Source organism: Chelonia mydas, chromosome 9, assembly GCF_015237465.2.
Source record: "Chelonia mydas isolate rCheMyd1 chromosome 9, rCheMyd1.pri.v2, whole genome shotgun sequence".
NCBI classification, from domain to species: Eukaryota; Metazoa; Chordata; order Testudines; family Cheloniidae; genus Chelonia; species Chelonia mydas.
In genome coordinates this window covers 63,756,842-63,781,622 of record NC_057855.1, presented here as the reverse complement: position 1 = coordinate 63,781,622, position 24,781 = coordinate 63,756,842, and the positions used below count along the sequence as shown (strand labels likewise).

Sequence of the window (24,781 nt, the reverse complement as noted above, 5' to 3'; positions counted from 1 at the left end):
CCCATATCTGCAGGGTTGGGGGCTGGCCGGGCTGCAAGGCAGGTCACTCCGGCCGAGTTGCACCGCACAGTGGGTCGGCATAAGTTGCCTCGTCTCAGCCTCTGTGTGCATGTGTCCATGCTCCAATTTGTCTTTGGCCATCATACACAACCCCTTATGGCAATGCAGCAAAACCACCTCCCTGACTGACAGGGAGCCATGTAGTCCTACTGGGGATGATGCTGTGAAGGTGCAGATATTGTGCAACCTCTGTCAATCCTACCAGTCCTCCAACAGCTGCCCCATAATGCCTCATTGCCTACAACAGGGACCACTTTGGTCACAATTATGACCACCAGTGACACAGGTCATGGAGGCTGGAAGCCATCCCCCATCCCAGTATTTTTGAAATGCCTTTTCTTGATTGTCCAGTGGCAAGCACACCTAGTAGCACTCTCTTGTTGTGGGCCACTGCCTAGCCAACCATACCAGAGCTGCATGCTAGACAGGAGCTATTGGATCTCAGTGACCCAATTCCTCTCAATTTGTACTGTTTTATTTTACAAAAATCCCTAGTTCCTGCACCCCATGCAGGGGCCATTAGTACCTGGCTATTACCATTTATAATCCCTTCAGTCTCTGGGCTATAGCAAGAGCTCAGTGCAGCAGTGAAGTGCTGCTTTCAAGGATCCTTTCTCCAGGGAGGTTCCTGATCTGTAACTACAAGTGAGTTGATATTCTCTTTAGTATCAGGAGGGCTCCAACACAAGTAAGTTGTTGGATTGTGGGAGAAGCTAGGGTCCGATGCTGTTTGGTGGATCCAGATATTTTCTTCCTTTCTGGGTATGGCAGGCTCTTTTAGGACTCTTCCAATGCCTGTTAGGGCAGGTTTGTTAGTCACAGAAAAGATTAAATGGCAAAAATAAACACTCATAAATGACAGCTTAGTTCAAGTAGCAGTTCAAGGTTCATCATCTGCTATGTCGAGGATATTTCCCAAAAGGACTCTGAAGGTTGGTCGCTCCTCTGCTTTCTGAAACAAAAAAAAACGCAGAGGAAAATACTAGTGAAGTAGAAACCTATGATTAAATAAATACTGGAGCCTTGTCTATGCTAGGAGAGTTTTGCTGATGTAGATATACCAGTAATAACTGCATCTATACCGGAAGGATTTTGCTGATTTAGCCATGCTGGTAAAAAAAAAAATCATACCAAGTCAGCTATACTTTATAAATTATAAGTGTAAAGCAGGCCTGGGATAAAAATCCTCTTCCCCCCCAGGACCAGATGACATTTGCAGAGCAAGATTTGGTCCACTGGATGGAGTGACTATGGAGACTTGCAGATGGGTTGTGGTAGACACGAAGGATGTGTACTGGTGGGAATAAGGCCTACCTCATGCCAGCAGCTGTACATGATGGCATAGATTCTCTCCGAGGCCAGCTGAGGCCGATAGAGACGCAGTCCTTGGGTGACGTGGTCTGTTGTCTCACTGTTGTTAAACCTCTCGTAGGGCATCTTTCCCAGAGAGTAAATCTCCCACATCAGAACGCCTGTCAAACAGAAATGCACATGGACAGTTCATGGGGCAGAAAGGGATATAGGATCATATCTGAAGCAGTTTCCTAGAGGAGCTGATTCTCTCTGACTCCACTCAACCACTCTTTCCCTGTCAGCAACTTGAAATTTTGTCCTCCCAACTCACCAAAAGCCCAGACGTCAGACTTGCTGCTGAACTTGCTGTACAGAAGGACCTCTGGGGGAGACCACCGGACTGGAAATTTGGACCCCATGGAGCTTGTATATTCATCATCTAGTACATACCTGCAGTAGATACACATTTTATGTGATGTTGCTTCACATTTTTTTCCCCATTCATTCACTCTTTCATCTAATGAACCTCTCCTGCACCCAGTCAAGCCTGAAAGGAAATGGAGAGACAAGACAGAGACAGAGAGGGAGGAAAATACACATGGATGAGATGGATGGGGTGGAGGAGCGAGTGATAGAGAGGAAGAGACAGGAAGAAGGGAGAAAAAGCTTGGTGAGAGATTTGGATGAAGAGAGAATACAAGCAGAAATGGGAGAAAAGAAAAAAAAGGGTGAGAAGGAGGAGGAGAGTGAGAAAGGGATGAAGAAGATAAAAGAGATGCAGAGAAAAAGTGTGAAAGAGAAAGGAAGAGAGACACATGTGCATGCATGTACACTGACCTGGAAAGGCCAAAATCGGAGACTTTCACAATTCCTTGGTCATTCACCAAACAGTTGCGAGCAGCCTGAAGGCAGAGAGATGGGAAGAGTCATAGTATCAGCATTGAATATGGCATATGAAATACACAAAGCACACTTCCCTGAGGGGGAAATCACTGCAGCAGTGACCATCCCCCATAACAAGCAATGTGCCAGGCATAAAATGGCTTGCCTTGGTCTCTGGCTCAGAGGAAGGCACAGGTTGCGAAATCACAGCACCATGGCAGCTCATGTCATAGGGGAACGTGAACTAAGATTTCTCTAGGTCATGTTACTGACACCAGCCATGGGGAGGAGAGGACTGAGCTTAGCAGAAGTTGGCGTTTCTGACCCAAGACATGTCAGAAAGACTTGGCAGATACAGATGCACCACAGCTGACACCATTCCTGCGTCGCTACAAGGTAGATCAGGTTGGAGATTTTACGAGCAGCATTAACCCTACTCAGCATCTTCCCAGGTCCTTTAACTAACTCTCCACCATCAGGATTAGAACTGGAAATTCTGCTTACACGTTACCCAGCCAAATGGTTCATTTTAGCTCTTGTATTAAATTTTCAGCCTTCTGTCCCAAATATCTCTCAAGTGCTGAGGCCCTGACTTTTAAAGTTGTCTTCGGTTTTGCAATGCTAGTTTATGGATGCCAATGATTTTTCTCATTTTCACACTCACAGGTATTGCAGGTCTGTTACAATAGAGCTTTAACTACCTGATTTAACAGACATCTAGGTAATGTTAACTGCATCGGCAAATTGCAGACATAAAAAAGAGTCCTGCTTTTAAAAATGGGGTCCTGAGATTTGGCCTACATTTAAAAGTTAGGTTGACATAGCTAGACATAGTTACGTCAGTCCAGGGTGTGAAAAAAACACAACCCTAACCTAACTCCCAGTGCAGACACAACTCTGTTGATGGAAGAAGAATGCTTCTGTTGATGTAGCTAACTTTGGGAAGGTGGTGTCTCTACACTGACATCAAAACCTCCTCTGTCAGTGTAGGTTACATCTATACTAGGGGGTTACCCTGGCATAGCTAAGTAGACACAGCCTGAGTCTCTTCTTTTTTCTACTACATTTGACTCAAAGAGAACCCTGCCCATGATGCCTAAAGCAATGTCTACCACTGCCTGAGACCAGAGAGGTCCTCCAGTCCTACTTATTTGCTGAGAGCAGCAAGTGGGCAAAAATGTGGTTGAAAAATCTTGTGCTTCCTTCAGTCTCTCTACTAAACCGCAAGAGGAGCAGAGGCTTAGGAGGGCTGGACTGTACATATGGTACACACTACTCATATTCTGGGAGGGAAAGGAAGGTGAGAGAGATGCTTTGCAGAGAGAAGGCTGCATGGCTGCCTCTACATGCTCATGAACAAGCTGGGCTCAAATCAAACTGGTAAAATCAATGTAAAGGAATATGTCGAACTTGCTTCACTGACTTAGTTCCTTAGTTCCTCCAACCCAAAATCCTCTCCAGCAGTAGCTGAACTCTTCAAAGGATGCTAACCCCTGGGCTCTTCCTGCGAGAAAATTCTTTGCTGACCCCTGCAGCAATCTGCTGATTGTCGAGAACATGAGATTTGAAGTTGATTTCCCTCTCCATCTTTAATCTACCTAACTACAACTACAATCAGGCATTGAGTTGTCCAGCCCCAGGATATGACTGTAACCTCCCACATCAGTGACTCTCACAGGGTCATTACACCCTAAGTGAAGAATCATTTCCTGTTATTTGTTCTCAATTCACCGCCCATTAGGCTGTGTCTACACTGCCACTTTCAGCGCTAAAACTTTTGTCATTCAGGGGTGTGAAAACACCCCCCCGAGCGACAAAAGTTTTAGCGCTGAAAAGTGCCAATATAGATAGCGTTTTAGTGCTGGGGGGTCACGCTCCCGGCAATAAAGCTACCACCGCTCATTAGGGGTGGGGTTTTTTTATCGTTGGGAGAGCTCTCCCCCGGCGATAAAGTGCGTCTACGCTGCCCATGTCACAGTGCTGCCGTGGCCATGCTGTAACATGGGTAGTGTAGGCATACCCTAAATTTCACTGAGGAGAACTAGATTTTTTGGGTTGTGTCTGTAAGTTCAGCCAAGCCTTCTTCAATGACGCCCTATGACTCTCACAGCACTAGAGGTGTATCACTCATCATGTTCCTTACGGACCCTACCAGGTCTCGGTGCAGGAACTGCTTGGATTCCAGGTACTCCATGGCCTCACAGACATCCTTGCACATCTCCAGCAGCTCAGAGGGCTGGAACCGCCCCCTGGTTTCCCGCAGGTAGCTCAGGAGGCAACCCTTGGCCATGTACTCGGTGATAATAAAGATAGGGCGCTGCTTGGTGCAGACACCATACAGTTGCACCAGCTTCTCATGTGACAGGTTCCTGCATTGTAGGACAAGAAAATAAATTAAACTGCAGAAACTGGCTGGGGAGATGCTAGGAGCATGGAGACCGAGATCCTGGCAAGGGCAAGCATTCCAAGACTGGTATCTGCTAGCAAAATTGTGGGGGAAGAGCAGTACTAAATGGAGGTGGGAATGGCAGTGGCCTCTCATCGCAGAACAGGGCGGTTCTTCGAGGGCAGGGTTGGTGTCCATAGGTGGAGCAGTGCAGGGAATGACCAGGAGTGAATGAACCTGGAAGATGAATTCTGAGGATGTTGCAAGGCCAAATGAGACATCTCTGTAGTAAAGACCCCACAGGAAATGCACAGGATTTGTTGCCACTTACATCATGACTTTGGCTTCCTCAATGAACTCATCCTCTGACATGGAGCCCTCTCTGATCATCTTGATGGCCACATCATACTGGCCTTTCCATTTCCCATGCTTCACCACTCCAAACTGTCCAGTACCCAGCTCCTTCAGGAAAGTCAGGTCTTTCGGGTCAATCTCCCACGACCCTGTAACAAACAGCAGCATGGGCAATGATGTGGAAGTAACTCACCTGGACAAACATATGCATAAGAAGGGATGCTGTCAAGAAAGGTGCAGGCGCACTGATTGCAGGGACCCTCGCAGCCACCCCAACCCTAACCTGTCCTAGAAGGGAAGGACCCTGGTAGGGGATGTTCTAAGAGCTCTGGCAGGGGAGCAGCAAGTCACTGCAGGGAATGGTGCAGTAGCACTGAAGGCAGACACAAGCGGTAACGTGCAGTACCATCACACATGTATGAAAGAACAGCAGGCATTACCATAGCCCAGTCCTGCTGTGGAGGGGGCATTCTTTCGTTGTTGTTGAGACACAGGGTATTTCAGTCTGGAGATGAGCCCTGAAACACAGCAAAGAGGTTACAGTGTGAGGTACATCCCTGCTCTATGTACCTCCTGACGTTCCAGAAAAGACCATGCGTCTCCAGCATCCATGAGAAGACAAGGATATTCTTGCATCAGCACAAACCTACAGTCTTTGCTTTGAATCCCAGTGCTGCCTGTCCTGTTGTGCTTCCTGGGGCCCAGAGTGTCACAGCCTTCAGAAACAGGGGGTGCCACAGGGTGGCTGGCCCCTTTAAGGGCAGTCAGTCCAATCTTCCTGTCTTTAAGCCAAATGAGCCCACCTCAGGCCACCTGTAATTAGCTGCCAACCAGCCTCCTGTGCAGTCAATTGACTAGTGAGTCCCTAGGAGTTCAGCTGGAGAGTTGCAGGCTTACAGAGAAGGGCTGCTCCCAAGGAGAGGCGCACCTAGAGACACTAGCAAGGGAAGGTTGCTGCCTACTGAGTTCTCCCACCCCAGGGAAAAGGACTAAGGTAAAAAGAGGCCCCCCCGGGGGGGGGGAGGAGGAGGGCTGGTTGGATGTCACTGGCTACCGCTGGCCTGACTTGAGGAGCATAGCCCAACAAAGAGGGCAGTGGGTGTCCTGGGCCAAGAGGGAGAAGCCTGAGAGGAAGTCCTCTCAGCTCTAAGGAGGGCTGGGAAGACCCTGCCTCTAAGCAGGATCTCTTTTGCAGGATTCTCATTACACCAAATAAATCAGACTCCAGGAGAAAGGGAATACTGTTTCAAGCTCTGGATGTGAGCGGTTTATTTCTGAATCCAAGGAGAAGAGGAAGCATGCCAGCAGGGTCTTGGTGTGCCACAAGGGGGTGCTCTGGGACGGCACCCTGCTACTGGGAGCTAGACCAACCCCTGCATGCTTGTTCTGCGCACAGTAGTGCCGCTGAATGCAAAGCGGGAGTTTCATCCTGCCTTTTCTTGGACTGTTTCACCCTCCTCTGAATTGCTGCCCCCTCTTTGAGAGGTGGTTGCTTATCATGCCTGTAGGCTTCTGTTCTTCTAGGGACCCCAGCAATAGGGAGTGGGGAAATCATGCCATGAACTGTTTCTCCCTTGGGTCCTACTGCCAGAGGTCAGCTGGATAGGGGAGCCTTTAGCCCCTTCCGGTCCCATTGCTGGAGAGGGAGATGCAGAGCCTGTGTAGGGTATGGGACCCTGACAGGAGTCTGCTCTGCCCGTGTCCTCTTTCCCCTTGCGTACTCACCGGCAGAGTTGTGCTGATGGTACATGATGAGCTCCGGGATGGTGTTGAAGACGTGCTTTTCTGCCAGGTAATACTGCTTCTGGGGCGTGGAGCACACCACGTAATGGCGGATCACTCCTTGCAGGTCCCTGCAGAATCAATCACACTCCAAGTCAGTGACTGTGGGGTGGGGAGTGCTAGCTAGCGAGGGAGGTGGGCCTGGAAAGTGGGCATCAGAGTCGGGGGAAGCAACGGGACAGAAACAAGCTAGCTGCCATACTGTGCCTAATGAAAGGAAAACAGCCTCGGATGGTGCTTACCCGGAGGACTTGGCAAACACAGAGACTGTGTATTTTCCTGTCTTGCTGGTGGAATCTCGGACAATGTAGCCTCCTTCTTTCCCCTGAAACACAGAGAGAGGGGATTCAGCATGGAGGACAGGGCTGGATGTCTGTGAGGAGACAAGGGATAGAACCAGACAATTCAAAAACACCCCCCCCACACACACACACTCATACTCATTCCACGGGGGAGTGGGCAGGCAAGGGTTAAAGTGAACTGGGTCCTGAGGGGCTGGCTCACCGGAGGGGGGTGAAAAGAGGGCAGCATCTCCACAATCAAATGGGGAGCCCAGTACAGGCTCTCCCTCACCCTCAGGCTGGAGTAGATTGAGTTCATTTTGCTTTGTCTTCTGACTGGATTCTTGGCCTTGGCCATCCCACCCTGGGCTGGGCTGGGGCTAGTGGACTCTGCAAAGCAGCCCTCTGGGACCATCCATCTCTGCCTGATTGGCAGAGCCATTTCGCAACAGGCTCTACTTTGCCTCCTAGTGTTAGGAACATACCCCTGCCTAGCTTAAAGGAGGCAGCAGCTTTATAGTCTATGCACATCGGGCCAGATCCTTGGCTGCTGTAAAGTGACACAACCCCACAGACTTTGATGGAGCTACCGCAATCAACATCAGCTGGGGATCTGGCTCAGCCTCGAGATGGTGTTAATTCCTATTGAAATGGCACCACTAGCCAAGCCAGTGCCAGCACTTCTCTGATTTTTTCAGCTGGCATGACAGCGAGGCTCCACTGCTCCTAGACGAACACGACAGCTTTCCTGTGTATTGCTGGGGCTCAGAGGGCAAGACCCAGAGCAGGGAGAACATGCTGTGGAGGTGACCCATGGCTTTCCTTGCTGGAGGAATCGGTCTGGGCTCTGAGAAGAGCCCAGCAAGGACTGCAGTGGAGAAAGGCTCCCAGCAGAGCTAGGTTGCTTATTTTTGCTGAAGTCACAGTCACCTCTTGCTTCAACAGTTGCTCGGCTTGGCTCCGGGTTATGTTTTTTGAATACCACCTGGAACAAGAGAACATGGTCATGATCAGGAAGAGGCCCCTGGATAGGAGGCACTGTGGGGGCGGACACACAGCTCTGTGGTGACACAGAGGTAGGATGACCATACGTCCTGTTTTGGCCGAGACAGTTCCCTTTTTCAGCTCTGTCCCAGCTGTCCCTACTTTTTCACCAAAACTGTGCATTTGTCCTGGCAGCAAGGCAGAGCAGGAGAGCAGCAGCTGCTGCCTGGGGGGTCAGCTGAAGGCAGCGGTGCCTGCCAGCAGGAGAGCAGAGAAATTTGCTGCTGGCAGGCACTGCTGCTTTCAGAGCTGACCCCCCGGATGGCGCGGAGCTCAGGAGGTTAGCCCCAGCCCTGCTGCTGGTGGCGTGGGGCTCGGCCTGTCAGCCCCAGCCACAGACAGTGTGGGGAGGGCGGCTCTTGTGAGCCCTGTGTGGGGGGAGGGCCCTGAGGTGAGCCACAGGCTGTCCTGTTTTTAGTTTAAGAAATATGGTCACCCTATGCAGAGGGCCTGGCTGTGCAACAGGCAGTCACCGTTCTCCAGCCCCACATTCCAGTGCTGTATCCTCAAGCAGGCCTGTGACAAAAGCACAGTAGGAATGAAAGGGTCTGGGGCAGAACCAGCCCCCTACGCCCCCTGTGTGGGGCGGAGGGGGTGGGAGTGGCAGAGCCGGCACCCCCCACCCCATCTGTGGGGCAGAGGAGGCTCTGATGTTAAAAGCTGAACTCTACTACTTAATAAAGAGAGATCCCAATGAAGCCCGAATCCCCAGCTGGCCTCACGGCTTCTCATACTCACTCAAAAATCTCCAAGGAATTCTTGGCTTCAGTGACGTAGTTATTGGGAATGTAACCTTGCTTCCTACAGGAGAAGAGAGAACCCATAAGACTCTCCTTAGGGAGCGCAGGGAGACCCAGGATTCCTGCCCAGAAATCCTGGTGGAAAATGGCCATGGAGAGACTAAAGCCCACTGGGGCCAAAGAGTGTCTCTCTGTGGACTCCGGTGGGTTTTGGATCAGATCGGTACCAAGGGCATGCACAGCCAACCCATTGCAGTCCTCCTCCTTCCTCTGATCCAAGTGAATGAGCTGCCTCTCCCTCCCTGACGCTGGCACAGACTGTTAGCCTGCGCCATGGAGCTGCAGCAGGCCCAGGGTGACCCCACCCAGAGGGGTCTGTCCCCAGCACAGACTCTGCCAGCACGTGTCTGCAGGGCGCACAGGCTGCCTACATTTAGCTTTCAATCAGCAGGATGCTGGGAGAAGGGACAGTTCCCCATTGGCTCCTGCACCATTCTAAGGGAGGCACACCCATGTGTGGGGGAACGTAGTTGCGTGCAGGGGTACATGGGCGCACATGTGCTCTGAGGGTGCCCTCAGGAGGGGGGTAAGTGTGTACAGGATTGTGAGTGTACAGGTCCCTCCCCCACATTATCCATGCCAGGACTCTTACCCGTTCTTGTCCCGGGCTCTCCACCAGGGCAGGTTGCTCTCCTCCAGAATGAAGTACTCCTCTCCCTTCTGCAGCTGCAGGTCCTGGGCATTCATCGGCTGGTAGTCGTACAGTGCCACCACCTTCTTCAGCTCACTCGCAGTGCTGGGAGACGGCTCGGGGGGCAACGGCTTCATCATCATCTTTCCAGGGCGGGGGGAAACACAGAACACAGTGAGGGTCCAGCGTCCCGCCCCTCACCATGTGCAGTACAGAGCGCTGTTGTAGCGTTGGGTCCTTGATCATGCCACCCGGGGCCTGGCACTGCCTTCGCCCCACCTCAGCTCCCCCTGCATGTTTCTCCAGTGCACTCACCTGCACCCAGGAAGGGGTTAAACCAACATGTCCCCTCTTGGGGTCTCATTCATCAAGTCCTTACAAAATATGTACAGTTCCTCTGGCCTGTCCAGGCTCTAAGCGTTCCTTCGCTCAGGGCTTCAGCTCTCCCCAGGCTCCCAGTTCCCTCTCAGCAGGGAGGACTTGCCAATTCTACTGTGGCCCCAGGGCCTCTCTGGTGCAACCGTCCTCCAGGCCTTTTCCTTGCCCCCCTAGGCTCAAACTCCTTCCCTTGCCAAAGGGGCTCTACAGCCCTCCTCCTTGGGGTTCTGCTTGAGCTCTCTCAGGCTTCCCTAGCCTGCCAGCATCAGGAGCCTGCAACAGGAGAGCCTTCCTGCTGGCCTCTCTCTGGATGGAGCTAAGAGCTCAGCAGGCTGGCACACCTGGTGATCCTGGAACCACCTATTCTGAAATGCCTTGGAAAAGGGGTGGCTGGCCCCAGACCCCCACTGCTCTCCAAGGAGACAGACCACCCCATGACAAGTACCGACCCCAGCCACTCCTCTCATACCTGATCCTCCTCAGGGGTCGGGGGAAGAGGCTTCTTTGTCTTGCGATGAGACCCGGGCTTTAAACCTTTAAGATAAGAAATGAAGCAAAAGAAGCTGAAAAACTCATCAGGGTCAGCAAGTGGTGAGATGCTCGGAAGGTGGTCTGGACCTGCCTTCCAGAGACGGGGCGAGGAACCAAAGCACAGAGAAGAAGAATGGAGGACCAACTGGGGGTGGAAGGTGGTGTCTTACTTCCATTCCTGCTCTCCAGGACCTGGCAACCCATGGCGTTTTTGGCTGTCTGAGAGCAGCATAGGTACTGGCCGTCAATCCAGAAGCAGGGGTGGTATTTCTGCACCAGGTCGTTGTTGTAACGGATCACTGCAGCAGGAGAGAAAGCTTGTTTGTACAATGGGCGATGTCCCCTCCACAAGGGGTAAGAGCTTCACCTCCTAGGTGCTCCCAGAATACAATTAATAAACAATTAGATGAAAAGGATGGGAGGCTCCTTAGTAACTCACGTCAGCTCTTCACTCAATGCCCCCCTCTTGAATCACAGTCGCATCTAACTATCTCTTCTCTATCAAGGCTTTGCTCTCACACATAGTACTGGGACATCTGAGTGTCCTGGCTAGCCAAAGCCCATAACTCTCAGTTATCCAAAGGCTGGATCTGTCACCCAGGGTTTGACCGAAGCTGCAGAGTTCCTAGACAGAGCTGCAGAGTCTGTGGGAAACCAGCTGGCTTTTTATCACCAGGGGACCCCAAACACAGACATCAAAGCCTGCTGGCCCAATAACCCAATCCTCCATTACCTGAAACCTTCAGCCCTCCCCCAGGCCTTCAGGCAATGGGGATTGGCTTGTTTAGTGTTCAGTCATTTGTCCTCTCCTTTGGGTGCCTTTACCCTCTGACTGGTTTAGACAGGGGTGAGACAGGCCTGCTCTCCAGCAGGATGCACCTTGGCCTGCTGAGGTTTGGCAAGTCCTGGCTTTCCAGTGGTCCTGAAATCAGAGGCTCCAGTGGACAAGCCCGGACCAGACAAAGGGAATTGTGAGGTGGTTTTAGGACAGCTCTGTGACCATAGCACCTCGTACCCCCCAGTGTGCTTAGGGAGTTGGTGGTGGATCTGAGTGGGTGGCAACGCTAGTGATACTTCAGTAGCTGTGCTGGAAAGACAAGAGGGAGGAAGACATTAAAAACCATATGCTCAGCCCCAGTAAGCCTGCTTTGCATTGCCCCAGGAATAGAAACCAGACAGCTGGCTTCATTGTCCAGCTGTGGACTCTCCTTGTGCAGAAGGATCCTGCAGGGGAGGGAAGCCAGCACAGCACTGTCCTCAAAGCCCCTAGCTTCGGGGGATGGCTGAGAGAAATGAGTGTGGCTGGAACACCCTTGTACACCTGCAATCCCAGGCTGCTAGGACAACTCCTTTGGGGCTGTGACAGTCAGCACAGTTCAGGGCAGCCCTGAGGCTGCTCTATGATGTTCCTCAGTACCAGGCCTGTGTCCAGTGACCGGAGGGTCAGGGAACCATAAAAGGCATGCACATGCTGCAATTAAACACCCGCTGTTGGCCCATGTCAGCTGAGCCGGGCTCATGGAACTCAGGCTATGGGGCTGTTTAACTGTGGTGTAGATGTTTTGTCTCGGGCTAGAAAAGGGTCCCAGAGCGCAGGCTCCAGCCCAAATGTCTACACTGCATTAAACATCCACCTAGTTGACACGGGCAGCAAGGGTATTTAACTGCAGTGCTGACACACTTACAGCCATGTTTGTGGTTCCCCTTCCCTGAAAGGTTCCAGATGCCAAATGGCCAGGCCTGAGGTTCTTGGCCCCAGGCGTCCAGGCAGCAAGAGGCTGGGCTGGTGTGATGCCCATGCATTAAAAGATAAATGCACAGACAGGCTGGGAAGTTTCAGCGTTTTGCTCTGATGAGCCAAACATCCCAAGGGCGTGATTATGCAGGACAGCCTGTGAGCAGCTCCCCCGGGAGTCAATGAGAGCGGCTCATAGCCAGCTGCTGCACAATCGCACTGTGGGCCTGACTCCATGTAATTACATACTGCCTCCAGCAGGCCCCTTCCTCCTTTAGCCAAGAGCAAGGGAGAGGTGAAGTGGGCCCCCAGCTTGAACTCTGTAAAGCCGTCACTCTCCTTGCACAGCTGGCACTGCACTGGCCTGTTGCCTTTCCAAAGAAGTGCTGTGGGGAAAGCGACTATGGGTGGTTAATTCCTAAAGCTGCCCCTTTTCTCCCAAATGCGCCCACTCCAGTTCTGCAGCTGGAAACTCCTGTGTGCTGAGGAAGGTCAGCGCTGGATCTGGAGACACACCCAGGGCAGAGGAAGCTGCTACATTCTGTGTGGTGGCACTGGAAATGTCAATTTCACTCTCCTTGTGCGGGTCTTTCTTCCTCTGCCTGTTCGGGAGCCTCTCCTGATTCAGAGACACCCCCCCCCACCCCCCAGGACTAGGTACTAAATCAGCTGTTCTGTCCTCATTACTAGGTGTCAGATGCACTGATGTCCCTGCACGCAAGGTTCCATGACTGTCATGGCAAACTGTCACAGGTGGTTCTCCAGCACTATACTGCAGCACAGCACCACCCCTCACTGGAGAGACACCCATCCTCTCCCAGGAGCCAGGACCGGCCAGTCCACATGTTCTCTAGCAGCATCCCTGGGTTCCTGTCAATGTGTGGCACTTGATGGGCAACCAGCGCTCTGTTATTCTGGGCTGAGTTTGGCCTCTGAGGGCAGCGGCTGCTGAGGAGTGACGTTAAGGGCTGCAGGGTGGTGAGCTGAAGGCACAGCCATTGCAGGGGTATGGTTAATGGGGAGACCGGGGCATGCTGTCAGACAGAGTGGAAGCAAGGGGTAGGATCCAGGGCAGAGTAGTGTGAACACAGCACTGTCACCCAGCTGAAGAGCTGATCTGAGCTACAGGCTTTGCTACATGCCTGCTGTTTAAGAAGATGGGGGTTGTCATGCAATAACTGACTTCCCCGTTATCAGACTGACATCCTTCCGGCTTGCATGTGTGAACTTCCCTGTGTCATTTCAGACAGCTAATCTCCCCCCTCACACACAAGCCCACACCCACACACCCACACACACAGCTCCATCAGATTTCAGCTGGCCAGAAGTGTTACAGCCCTGCTGCACGGCATCATTGCAATATGGTCCCGGCTCAAATGAAATGATGATGATTCTAGCCCAAAGCTGATGTCATTGCCCCATCAGTAGCCACTAGGACTTGGGCGGAATACAGACACCTGCCTTGCCCCCTGCAAGATTTTTAAAAAGGTGTCATTGTAAAGCCAGAGACTCACCGTTCTTCAGCTGGTGGATCCAGCGTTTGCGTAACTCCTCTGTCGGGGAGAAGACGTAGAGGGGCCCTTCATCATATACCACCTGTGGGACAGACAGACTTATGCTCTCCAGAGCAGCCAGGGAATCTCTTTAGGGAGAAGGTGGGGACTGGGGCCTTTAACCTTTTGCTGCAGAGCATAATCCCTTTAATTTTGTTCTGGCCCCTTGGCTGTGCTTATGAGACTGTGACCAGGAGGTTATAAATAAGCCCCCTCCCCCAAGACTTTCCACTTCCTCCTTTGACTTTCAATATTTCAGGGGCTGCTTTGTTCACCAAACAGGACTCAGACAAGCAGAGAATGTGCAGGGATCTTATGGGGCCCAGTTGCAGATTATGACTGGATCAGAGATGGGCTAAGGAGCGGAAATGCATACAGAATTCAGTCCACAAAGAGCAAAATGTCTTTTAAGTCTCCAGAACTAGAATCCAGAAAACTGTGTCCATTTGTAGCTAACCAGCCAACCAAGGTATTGGAGATGGGCCTGAATCAAATTCGCAGATCTGAACACCCCCAGATCCAAACTCTGGAGCAGACTCCAGGTTCTCTTGTTGATAGAACCAAAACCCGGATCTGAAATTTGGGGAAGTTTGGATCTGGGATTCAAAAGGTGCATCTTAGGCCCCGATAGTCACCTGACTCAGACACCAATGTACCTACCACATTACAGCCAGCACAGTAAAACGGAGAGAAGTTACTGTATAAGCCAACACTATGTAATAGAAACTAAGGCTACGTCCACACTATGAGCTGGGATGTACGAGCTTGTTGCGCTAGAGTGAGTATAAATAGCGTTGCACAGTAGCACAGGTGGCAGCAGGCTGAGCTGTGCCAAGTACATACCCACCGGTTTCACATCAACATCTACTCTTTATTTGGTCCCCAACACCTCAGTGTCTGAGCACCTCCCAGTCCCTTAATGTATTTACCCTCACAACACCCCTGTGAGGTAGGGCAGTCCCATTATCCCCATTGTACAGATGGGAAGTTGAGGGACAGAGAGACTAAGGGCTTGTCTACACTTGACAGTTAATTCAGATTAAGGTTGGGTGCGAATGCAAAGCACAACAGCTATCCCAGATTAGCGCCCTGTGTGGGCACTCTGATTCTGGAGTACGAGCGCAGTGTTCCTGGTTAGCTTACCCCACTTTCAAAGTGGATTAAGCTCAGCACCCTGCGTGTGATCCCAGCACAGCAAAGCATAGGAACACTGGCCCTACCCCCCACCCCATCCCTGCTACCTTCTCCTCATGCAAAGCAAGCCCGAGCTCATTGCAGCCAGCCCCAGTGGGAGCTGAGGGGAAGAGTGACTCACCTGGAAGGGGAATGGGAACCGCTCTATGATCGAGATCTGCTCCATCTCATTATAATCCTCCCCCTTCCTCTACAAGAAACAGCCAGAGAAGGTGGATTTATAGTCTGGAGAATTGCTATCAGTGCCTGCAGTACCCAAGTGCCAGCCCCTTAGCTTGGATGTGCACAGTGTCTTGTTGGCTCCACGGATCGGTGCTGTATAATGAATTTGCTGTGTGCTCTATGGCTCTGGATATCAGGGCTTTTGTAATATGGGCAGCTCCCCGGTCTTTGGGATATTGAGATCTTAATCTGCTACAGCCTTTCGCCACCCTCTGGCATGGTCAGAGCACACAGAGCCGCATCCATTCTGCAACCTGCCCATCGTCCAGGCATCAAGGGATCTCAGAATGAGGCCTCTGTGCCATCATGGGAGCTAACAGAAGACAGACAAACCCAAAGCCTGCTCCCCTGCCTCTGCTACTCCAGGCATCAGGGCTGGGAGAGGCCCATGAGATTGGGAAAGCAGCCAGCAGTTACCCCCTACACCAGTACTTGCTTCTGGCGTATGCTCTACCTAACATGCCATCTGACATGACAGAGCAACAGGGCTAACAGCCATGCAGTGAGGGCCAGTGTACCCAGATGACTAGAGTGCAACCTCCAAATGCCCATCTGGAAATGGAGTGGGAAACCTCCCCCATGCCCTGAGGAACTGACTCAGGGAACCCCCCATCAATGCCCGAGGGGCCTGGAAAGTCCTTGCTCACTAATTCCCTAGGGCCTGCAGCCAGAAGAAGCTCCCACCTTAATTCCCCAGAGGATAACTGCAGCCAGTTCCTGGGGCTGGCCTAGCGACTCAACTACCGTTTCCAGCAAGAACTGGGGCAGGAATCTCTCCACAGGGACTGGCACACCCTGCAGGTATGGTGGGGAGAAGGGCTGCCGTCGGCCTGTCTCTTCTGCCAGGACAGCTGGGCTGGGAGGAAGCGCTGGGGATGGGAGGAGGGGGGCAATGTCAGCAATGGGACCGTGTCCTTTCTTACCGGCACCTGCCGCTCCAGGGGAGGATTATTCTCTGGAATCACCGTCTCCAACAGGTGATTTTCTCTATGTCCACAGACCCCTTCTTCCTGCCCTCGTCGCTGCAAAAGAGAACAAGGGGAAAGGAATTGCGGGGGGGAGGGAGAACTAGACCCCCCATGATCAGAATTCAGCACAGACACTGCGCCCAGACACCTACACGTAACTCCCACTGACTTCAGCATCCAGGGCAGGATTTAGCCCAGAGCCTAATACTCCTCTCCAGCAGTTCCTAAAGCCATCACAGGTACCAGCAGGTTCCCCTGGAGATCCTGGGATGCTGGGCTCTGAGCTGTATTGGCAGTCTCCTGAGAAAACTGCTCTAGGAATAATGCCTGGCAGGGCACATGCTTCTTTTACCCTGGTGAGCACGGAAGGCAGCTGTAAGCTCCTAGACTCTGTTGCAGCCCCATGGCACTAGAGAGGGATGTGAACTGCAAAAGTTTGGGTGTGGATCAGCATCTGGGATCCGAAGCTTTCCCAGAATTTAGGAGGAGGAGGAGGAGAGGGAGAGGGGTTTCGCATTTTACAGAGAGAAAGGGGCCAACCAGTAAGCTTGGAGTCTGATTTGCACCCAAGCTGGCTGCAGGGTTAATCTCTAGGCACCAGCCTGGCCTGTTACCCCAGACTCTGTCTCTGCCTGAACAAGATGTATTGACAGAGTTGGACATTCACAGTGACTAGATCAAACCTCAGACCCATACACTTCCCTTCCCCCTCACCTCTATTCCCTCTGAGCACCCTCCGCCCACTCCTGGCCCACTGCCACTGGGAGTCATTGCTTGACCCAGGGAAAGAGTGTTTCTGTGTCCTCCAGCAGGGGATCAGACCCTGGTGGGGCTAAGCCTTCTGCAGAGCCTCCCTTGCCCCATTAGCGATGTCCCCTGCTTTTCTCTAGGCCCTGGGACTCACCCCACGCTCGAAGTCATACTCATAGTAGGAAAGCTTGCTTTCTGTCAGGAGGAAGAGACGCTTCTTGAAGTTGAGAGGAGAGGTTTTCTTCTTCTGCTGCGAGCGCTTCAGGAAGATGCTTTCCAGGATAGTGGAGGCCATGCCTTCCTCCTCCTCCTCTTCTTCCTCCACACCACGCTCGCTGGGCTGCCGCTGCCAAAGCAAAGCAGAGACCAGCCAGTCAGTGAGCAGCCTACCAGATACTGCCAGATCATCATGCAGAGTTCTAGACCTTGCCCACAATCTAGTCCTGCAACTGTCATTGAAGTCAATGGGACATCGTGGATGCTGGTGCTCTGTTAGCTCACACTGTCACCTGGGGAAGGCAGAGCGAGATCCCAGACTGGCATTGTGCACCCACTTGGACTGGGATCTGAGCGAGCTGGAGATGTTAATTGCTGGATACATGGTCACAAAGACGCAAAGGGAAGGGGGAGTAATTTACACACTTGATCTTTATCTTTCAGTTTCCTGTTTTACTGCTGATTTTTTTTTGTTGTTGTTGCCGAGTCCCAATAATGACCAAGAAAGATATGATGGTATCTGAGCAGGTTTCAGCTCTGGTCAGATCCCTAATGCTGTTGCTGGGAACATCCTCAGGCTATCACAGGCTAACCTCCGACACGACGCTGGCTGGAAGAGGAGGGAAAGAAAGGAAAACCCCATCTGAAATCAGCCAGTGGAGACATAGCTGACTCTTATCAGTGATGTACAAGAAACCTCAAAAAGTGTGTGTGTGTGTGTGTGTGTGTGTGTGTGTTAGCAGGGGGGAATTCATTTGTGCTGTTTCTTTATGATTCAGATGTGGGTGATATTTCTGGGGAGTTACATGGCTGATTGCCATGTGATGATATCTTGGAGGTTTGCAGCTAGCATCTGGCTACTGAACAAAGAGGCCATAAAGCTACCCTAACTGAGTAGCTTCACCCCATCCTCCCCCACTATCCTTAGTATAGGGGATGCCGTAGGCATGTGCCTCGGGGAGTGGGCAAGGCTGGAGCGCTCTGGTGCTTCCAATTGACCTAACTTGGGATCTGTTACCAGCTGGCAGTTAGAATAGCCTCAAGGCTGCTGTAATTTACAACAGACCTGGTCCCTGACAGCCCTGGGGCCTGGAAGAATGCGGAAGTGATTGTCGGTTGGCCCTGGCCCCTTTATGAGGAAGAAGTTTGTGCAGCTGTGACTGGTCAGTCAAATGCCTCCCAACTGGGCTTAAAAGAGGGCAGCCTGGCCATAGGGAAGGAGTTAGGAAGAGCTGGAGTGAGCGGCCTGTGAAAGAGACAGGAAGCAGTAGGTGAGAACTGACAGAGGTAGAGAGGAGCAGTGGCAAGTGTTACTGGGAGAGAGCTACAGGAGACCTGGGAGACAGAACTACGGGTGAGGAGAGCTGGCCCAGAGAGCTGTGGAGGAGCACTGGCCCAGATTCTTCCTGCAGAGGCCCCTGGGCAGAGCTTGGTCAGGGCAAGCTGAGCCCAAATCGAGAGGTTTGATGCTGTAGGGCGGATCGCAGGAGAAGGGGAGAGAGGCAGAGAGGGCTGAGTGGAGCCCTGCAGGGAGCTCTCTTGCGGGAGAATAGACTTGGCTGTGATTGCACAGTCGTGGGACAGAATGACCTGGTGGTTGGCCTGGCGAGTGGGGCCCTGGAACAAGGGCAAAGGAACTGGGAACAGGCTGGACTGTCAGGTGGGTGACCTGGAAGTGATGGCCCTGGAAGGGGGAATGGGAAAACTGCTGTGTTTGTACCTGCTGTGCTTTGGGGTTTGGGGACAATGGTTTTGTCAGGATTACTGTACAGGCACACGTTATGCCCCGAGGTGGGCCTTTGAATTGGACATTGAGAAAGACAATATTCCTAGCTATGGCCAAATGGAAGGGAAACTGAGGCAGGTGTACTGGTTGTGTGCAGGCCTATGAAGCCACTGTTAGTGCAGGCCCTTTTCTGACCACAGCTTAGCTGGATCTGAGGCTCAGAACTTTGGTTCAAAAAAGCATCCGAAGCACCTTACATTGCATCATCCACTCCATCCATCCACAACAGCAGCAGAGCAATTCTCTTTAGTGTCCTGGTAGAAATGGGCCCAAATCAAAGCTCTAGATTCAAACCCCTTGCTGCATTTATAAGTACTAGAAATCCAAAATGGACCTGAACTTTGCAGCGTGGATCCAGGGGCTCTCCCTGGCGATACAAGTTAATCGTGTGCTCATGGGTTTGCAAATCATGCTCTACGTGGTCATATTTTAGAAATAAAACTATATAACTACTAGGGCTGTCAAGCGATTAAAAAAATTAATTGTGATTAATTGCACTGTTAAACAATAATAGAATACCATTTATTTAAATATGTTTGGATGTTTTCTACATTTTCAAATATATTGATTTCAGTTACAACACGGAATACCAAGTGTACAGTGCTCACTTTATATTTATTTTTGATTACAAGTACTTGCACAGTAAAAACACAAAAGAAATAGTATTTTTCAATTCACCTCATATAAGTACTGTCGTGCAATCTCTTTATCATGAAAGTTGAATTTACAAATGTAGAATTATGTTAAAAAAAACTGCATTCAAAAATAAAACAATGTAAAACTTTAGCACCTACACGTCCACTCAGACCTACTTCTTGTTCAGCTAATTGCTCAGACAAACAAGTTTGTTTACATTTGCAGGAGATAATGCTGCCTGCTTCTTGTTTACAGTGTCACCTGAAAGTGAGAACAGGAGTTCCCCTGGCACTGTTGTAGCTGGCGTCACAAGATATTTATGTGCCAGATACGTTAAAGATTCATATATCCCTTCATGCTTCAACCACCATTCCAGGGGACATGCGTCCATGCTGATAACAGGTTCTGTTCGATAACAATCCAAAGCAGTGTGGACCGATGTATGTTCATTTTCATTATCTGAGTCAGGTGCCAAAAGCAGAAGGTTGATTTTCTTTCTTGGTGGTTCAGGTTCTGTAGTTTCCTCATCGGAGTGTTGCTCTTTTAAGACTTTTGAAAGCATGCTCCACACCTCATCCCTCTCAGATTTTGGAAGGCACTTCAGATTCTTAAACCTTGGGTCGAGTCCTGTAGCTATCTTTCGAAATCTCACATTGGTACCTTCTTTGCGTTTTGTCAAATCTGCAGTGAAAGTGTTCTTAAAATGAATATGTGCTGGGTCATCATCTATAGAGACTGCTATAACATGAAATAAATGGCAGAATGCGGGTAAAACAGCACAGGGAACATACAATTCTCCTCCAAGGAGTTCAGTCACAAATTTAATTAATGCATTTTTTTTTAACGAGTGTCATCAGCATGGAAGCATGTCCTCTGGAATGGTAGCCAAAGCATGAAGTGGCAAACAAATGTTTAGCATATCTGGCACATAAATACCTTGTAATGCCAGCTTACAAAGTGCCATGCAAATGCCTGTTCTCACTTTCAGGTGACATTGTAAATAAGAAGAGGGCAGCATTATCTCCTGTAAATGTAAACAAACTTGTTTGTCTTAGCAATTGGCTGAACAAGAAGTAGGACTGAGCGGACTTTGTTTTGTTTTTGAGTGCAGTTATGTAACAAAAAAAATCTACATTTGTAAGTTGCACTTTCACCACACCGAGATTGCACTACAGTACTTGTATGAGGTGAATTGAATAATGCTATTTTTCTGTTTATCTTTTACAGTGTAAATATTTGTAATCAAGAATAATATACACTTTGATTTCAATTACAACACAAAATACAATATATACGAAAATGTAGAAAAACATCCAAAATATTTAATAAATTTCAATTGGTATTCTATTGTTTAACAGTGCAGTTAAAACTGTGATCAATCACGATAAATTTTTTTAATCATGATTAATTTTTTTGAGTTAATTGTGTCAGTTAACTGTGATTAATCCACAACCCTAATAACTACATACTTCCCACATATGGAATAGTTTGCAGCCTAGAAGCTATAACATTTGCGTGACTGTTGCCCTAGTATGGAAGGCCCCCAAAATGACCCCAAAAGCTGGCTAAGTCTAGCTGACAGCCTGGACAGTCACATATGGAAATCTCAGTTAGTTACTCTAAAATGCTGCTTGGCTATGCACATTTCAACATGCCCAAGACTTAGCCAGTTTAACATCATTAGCACTGGATGCCTGTGAGCCACATATGATGTCCATTTCACTTGATGTGAAAATCACTTCTGTTTTCCCTCTTGCAGAATGCTCCACACTAATGATAGCATGAGGATGCTCTAAATAATCCTTTTTAAAAAAAGGACACAGCTTTATTTTGTCTAATGCCTTTCCTGCGGTGCAAACTGTATCCCAGAGCACTTTGCAGGGCTCAGTAATTACAGAGATACATAATAATGAAAGGAGAGATGCTAATGGCAAGGGAGAAAAGCCCTGATCCAAAAATAGACTAAAATTGTTTTAAGCCACTGTTACAAGCAGCCCTCTTATAGGTGGGGCCATGGCCTATTAATTTGGAGGGAGAAGAGTCAGAAGTGATTTGCTGGAGAAACAGGCAATAATGAATGGTTCAGAGCAGGCCAGTGGAGAACTCCCCTTCCCTTCTCCCTCCTATAAGGGCAAGGAAGGCAACACATTCCATACAGATACAAAGGCAGACTTTTTTGCACAAGGGAAGCATTAACCTGTGAAACTCACTGCTGCAGGGTATTATAAAACTAATTCAGTAAGATTCTAAAACACAATTTATGATGCACAGGAGTAACATTTGCAGTTCCACTAGCTGTTCTGAAGTTACATGCTTACCAGTCCTCATGCTTTAAGGCTTAGTCCTGCTGCAACTGAAGTCAATGACAAAAAGCCCATCAAAGTCAATGGTACACAGCAGAGTCTAGTCCTTGGTGTAAAGGCTGGTCAAAAGTTGTCCAGAAGGAATTTTTCTTCCCACGTACAGCATTGCACAATTGAGCACATAGATACATTCAAATGGAGGGGGGAGGGTTGCCTTTATCTGAAACATCATGCAGAGGATACTGCCAGAGACAGGATCCGGTACCTCTACAGTTTGCCTGGTCTGTTGAGGCAGTTTCTACGTTCCAATTATTAAAGAGTAGAGCTGGTCATGCATTAGCAGCAAGACTAGCTGTTATAAAAAACCATCCTCCTTCCCCTTCTCCTGGCTCAAGAATCATTCACAACTCGATCTTGATTCCATTGTTCGGAAGCAGCCACAAAATGCTCAGGCTGCAAGTTGTTATTAATTAACGTCACAGAGTTGTGGGGCAGAAGAGACACCCCCAGATCACCCGGCTGACCTCCTGTATTACCCAGGCCACCAGCACCCATGCACTACATCCCACAACCAAAATTAGACCAAAAGTGTTGCAGCCCATGGGAGACTAAACTATGACATGTCCCAGGCAGAGAACAGGAGGGATTGAAGTACACCAATGCCTGAGCCCTCGTGAAGTGATGAAGTGAGATATGCCCAGATAATCCTGGCAAGTGACCTGCACCCACATGCTGCATGGGAAGGTGAAAACCCTCAAGGGCACTGCCAATTTTACCTGGGGAGAAATTCTTTCCCGCCCCCCACATATGGTGACCAGTTAGACCAGGGGTGGGCAAACTACACCCCGCAAGCTCCCGCTGGCGAGCGGCCTCGGCCCCGCTCCAGCTGGGGCGTTGGGTTGGGGGCCTCAGGCCGGGGTGCATGGTTGGGGCCGCATCATATGGCTCCCGGAGGCCACAGCATGGCCCCAATCCGGCTCCTACGCATTCCAATGGCCCCCTCTGGTGCTCCAATGGGAGCTGCAGGAGCGATGCCTGTGGACGGGACAGTGTGAAGACACCTAGCTGCGCCTCCTCATAGGAGCCGGAGAAGGTACATGCCACTGCTTCCGGGAGCTGCTTGAGGTAAGCGCTGCTCAGACCCTGCACCCCTGATCCTCTCCCCATGCCCCAACTCCCTGCCCAAGCCCTGATCCCCCTCCCACTCTCCAAACCCCTCAATTCCAGCCCAGAGCACCCTTCTGCACCCCAAACCTCTCATCCCGAGCCTCACCCCAGAGTCCACACCCCTAGTGGGAACCTGCACCCCTTCTCACACCCCTGCCCCAACCCTGATCCCCCTCCCACCCTCTGAACCCCTTGGTCCCAGCACAGAGCACCCTCCTACACCCCAAACTTCTCATCCCCAACTCCACCCCAGAGCTCACACCCCCAACCAGAGCCCTCACCCCCTCCCGCACCCCAAAGCAAATTTTGTGACCATTCATGGCCCACCATACAATTTCTATTCCCCGATGTGGTCCTTGGGCCAAAAAGTTTGCCCACCCCTGAGTTAGACCTATAGCTCGTGAGCAAGAACCAACCAGCCAAGCAGTTGTTAGTTATGTTTTGCTGTTTTCGTAAGCATGCTGTGATGTCTGGTACTTCAAATAAACTGGCATGGTCCCCACCTTGAAGATTCTGTCTGTCTGATATTTGTATGGCCCCTATCGCCGGCGTATCTGAATTTTACAGTTTCAGATTAGAGGCAAACCAACTGAGCTGACTGGGTAGGTGACTGAATAACAAACAGGGATTGCTGAATCACAGAGTTAATTCTGGTTATAATGACTTTTCATAGGAATAACCATTAGTATTCCAATGCCCAGAAGGCTTGGGATTTTCGGCCATGTCCTCAGATCCCTGGACCCTCACAAATCATGAGCGATCTGACCCGAGGAGTCACGCTGAGCTGGATCTGCCACGTCTGCCGCAAACAGAGTTGTCAAACTAGTTACCCCACTCTACTGACAAGAGTGAAAAAGGCTTTACCTTGGGACGTAGAACCCGAGCAATGGCTAGCATCCACGTCCCGGCAGGACAGCTCCTCAGTGTGTCTTCCAGGGAGAGCCCAGTGACAAAGGAAAGGAAGATAAATACCAAAGGTGGAGCAGGTTCTTGCACTCTATTCCTATGGCCCCACGGACAGTCCAGCCGCCTTCATCCTCGCTGAGATAACATCCAGCTTCTCCATTAACTAGGCATTGCTCCTCAGCCCAGGGCGTGTTTTCTAACCTATGTCTGGGCAGCACCCAGCTAGCACAACAGGAGCCCAACCTTGACTGGAACCTCTAGACAGTACCTCAGTGCAAATAATACATAATCGTAATATTAAACCCAGGTCACTACCCCAGGGGCTCTGCTCCCAGCCCACATTCCCATCTCCACTTCTAAAGGGTCCAGCCACTGCCCCTGGCTGTTCTGGGTGACTCCCCAGCACCATTTGCCACGTACCTCGCAGTAAGCTGTCCATTTCTATCGAAGTGAAAGCACAAGAGTGGGAGTGAGAGGATGGCTTCCCCTCTGCCTGGCTAATGTTACTTCCTGTAGATATGACACTTTGGTCAATTGTACTCTTACAAATGTGGTACAGCTGCATTTGCACATACAAAGTGTCAAACCCCAGAGCTCAGTGAGGCTGCGTGGTGTGGCTCAAATATGGTGTGGCACCAGGTTGCGGGGGAGGAGGAGAGAAGAGGAGCCTCCAAGGGTCATCTGGGCAGTGGTAGCTCATGGGATCTCTAAGGTAGGGCCCAAAGAGACGGGGCTGGTCTTTTCTCCCTTCAGAAAAGGGGGATGGAAGTGGCTCTGTGTGATTCTCTGATGGACCCAACTGTGTGTGTGCTTGGACTGTCACATGTGCTATCCACCAGATGCTTCATGCTTCTTGTGTCTGAATTTAGCACACCACTATGCAATGGATTCTGGGCTGTCTGGAGGCACACCACAGGGAGGCG

General features: G+C 50.5%; 1 protein-coding gene across 1 annotated transcript; it reads right to left on the bottom strand.

Annotated features, from left to right (window-relative positions):
• Positions 1 to 519: 519 nt before the first annotated feature.
• Positions 520 to 24,353, bottom strand: BTK (Bruton tyrosine kinase). The gene is given in 22 exon segments (XM_037908950.2): positions 520 to 1,012; positions 1,375 to 1,532; positions 1,685 to 1,803; positions 2,191 to 2,255; positions 4,388 to 4,604; positions 4,953 to 5,124; positions 5,416 to 5,493; positions 6,701 to 6,828; positions 7,000 to 7,082; positions 7,969 to 8,023; positions 8,821 to 8,883; positions 9,475 to 9,656; positions 10,361 to 10,425; positions 10,593 to 10,721; positions 13,672 to 13,753; positions 15,026 to 15,094; positions 16,050 to 16,099; positions 16,102 to 16,141; positions 16,793 to 16,803; positions 17,004 to 17,190; positions 23,817 to 23,881; positions 24,279 to 24,353. Coding segments are annotated over 22 exon segments (2,109 nt in total). The 5' UTR covers positions 24,298 to 24,353; the 3' UTR covers positions 520 to 940.
• Between the last annotated feature and the right edge of the window lie 428 nt (positions 24,354 to 24,781).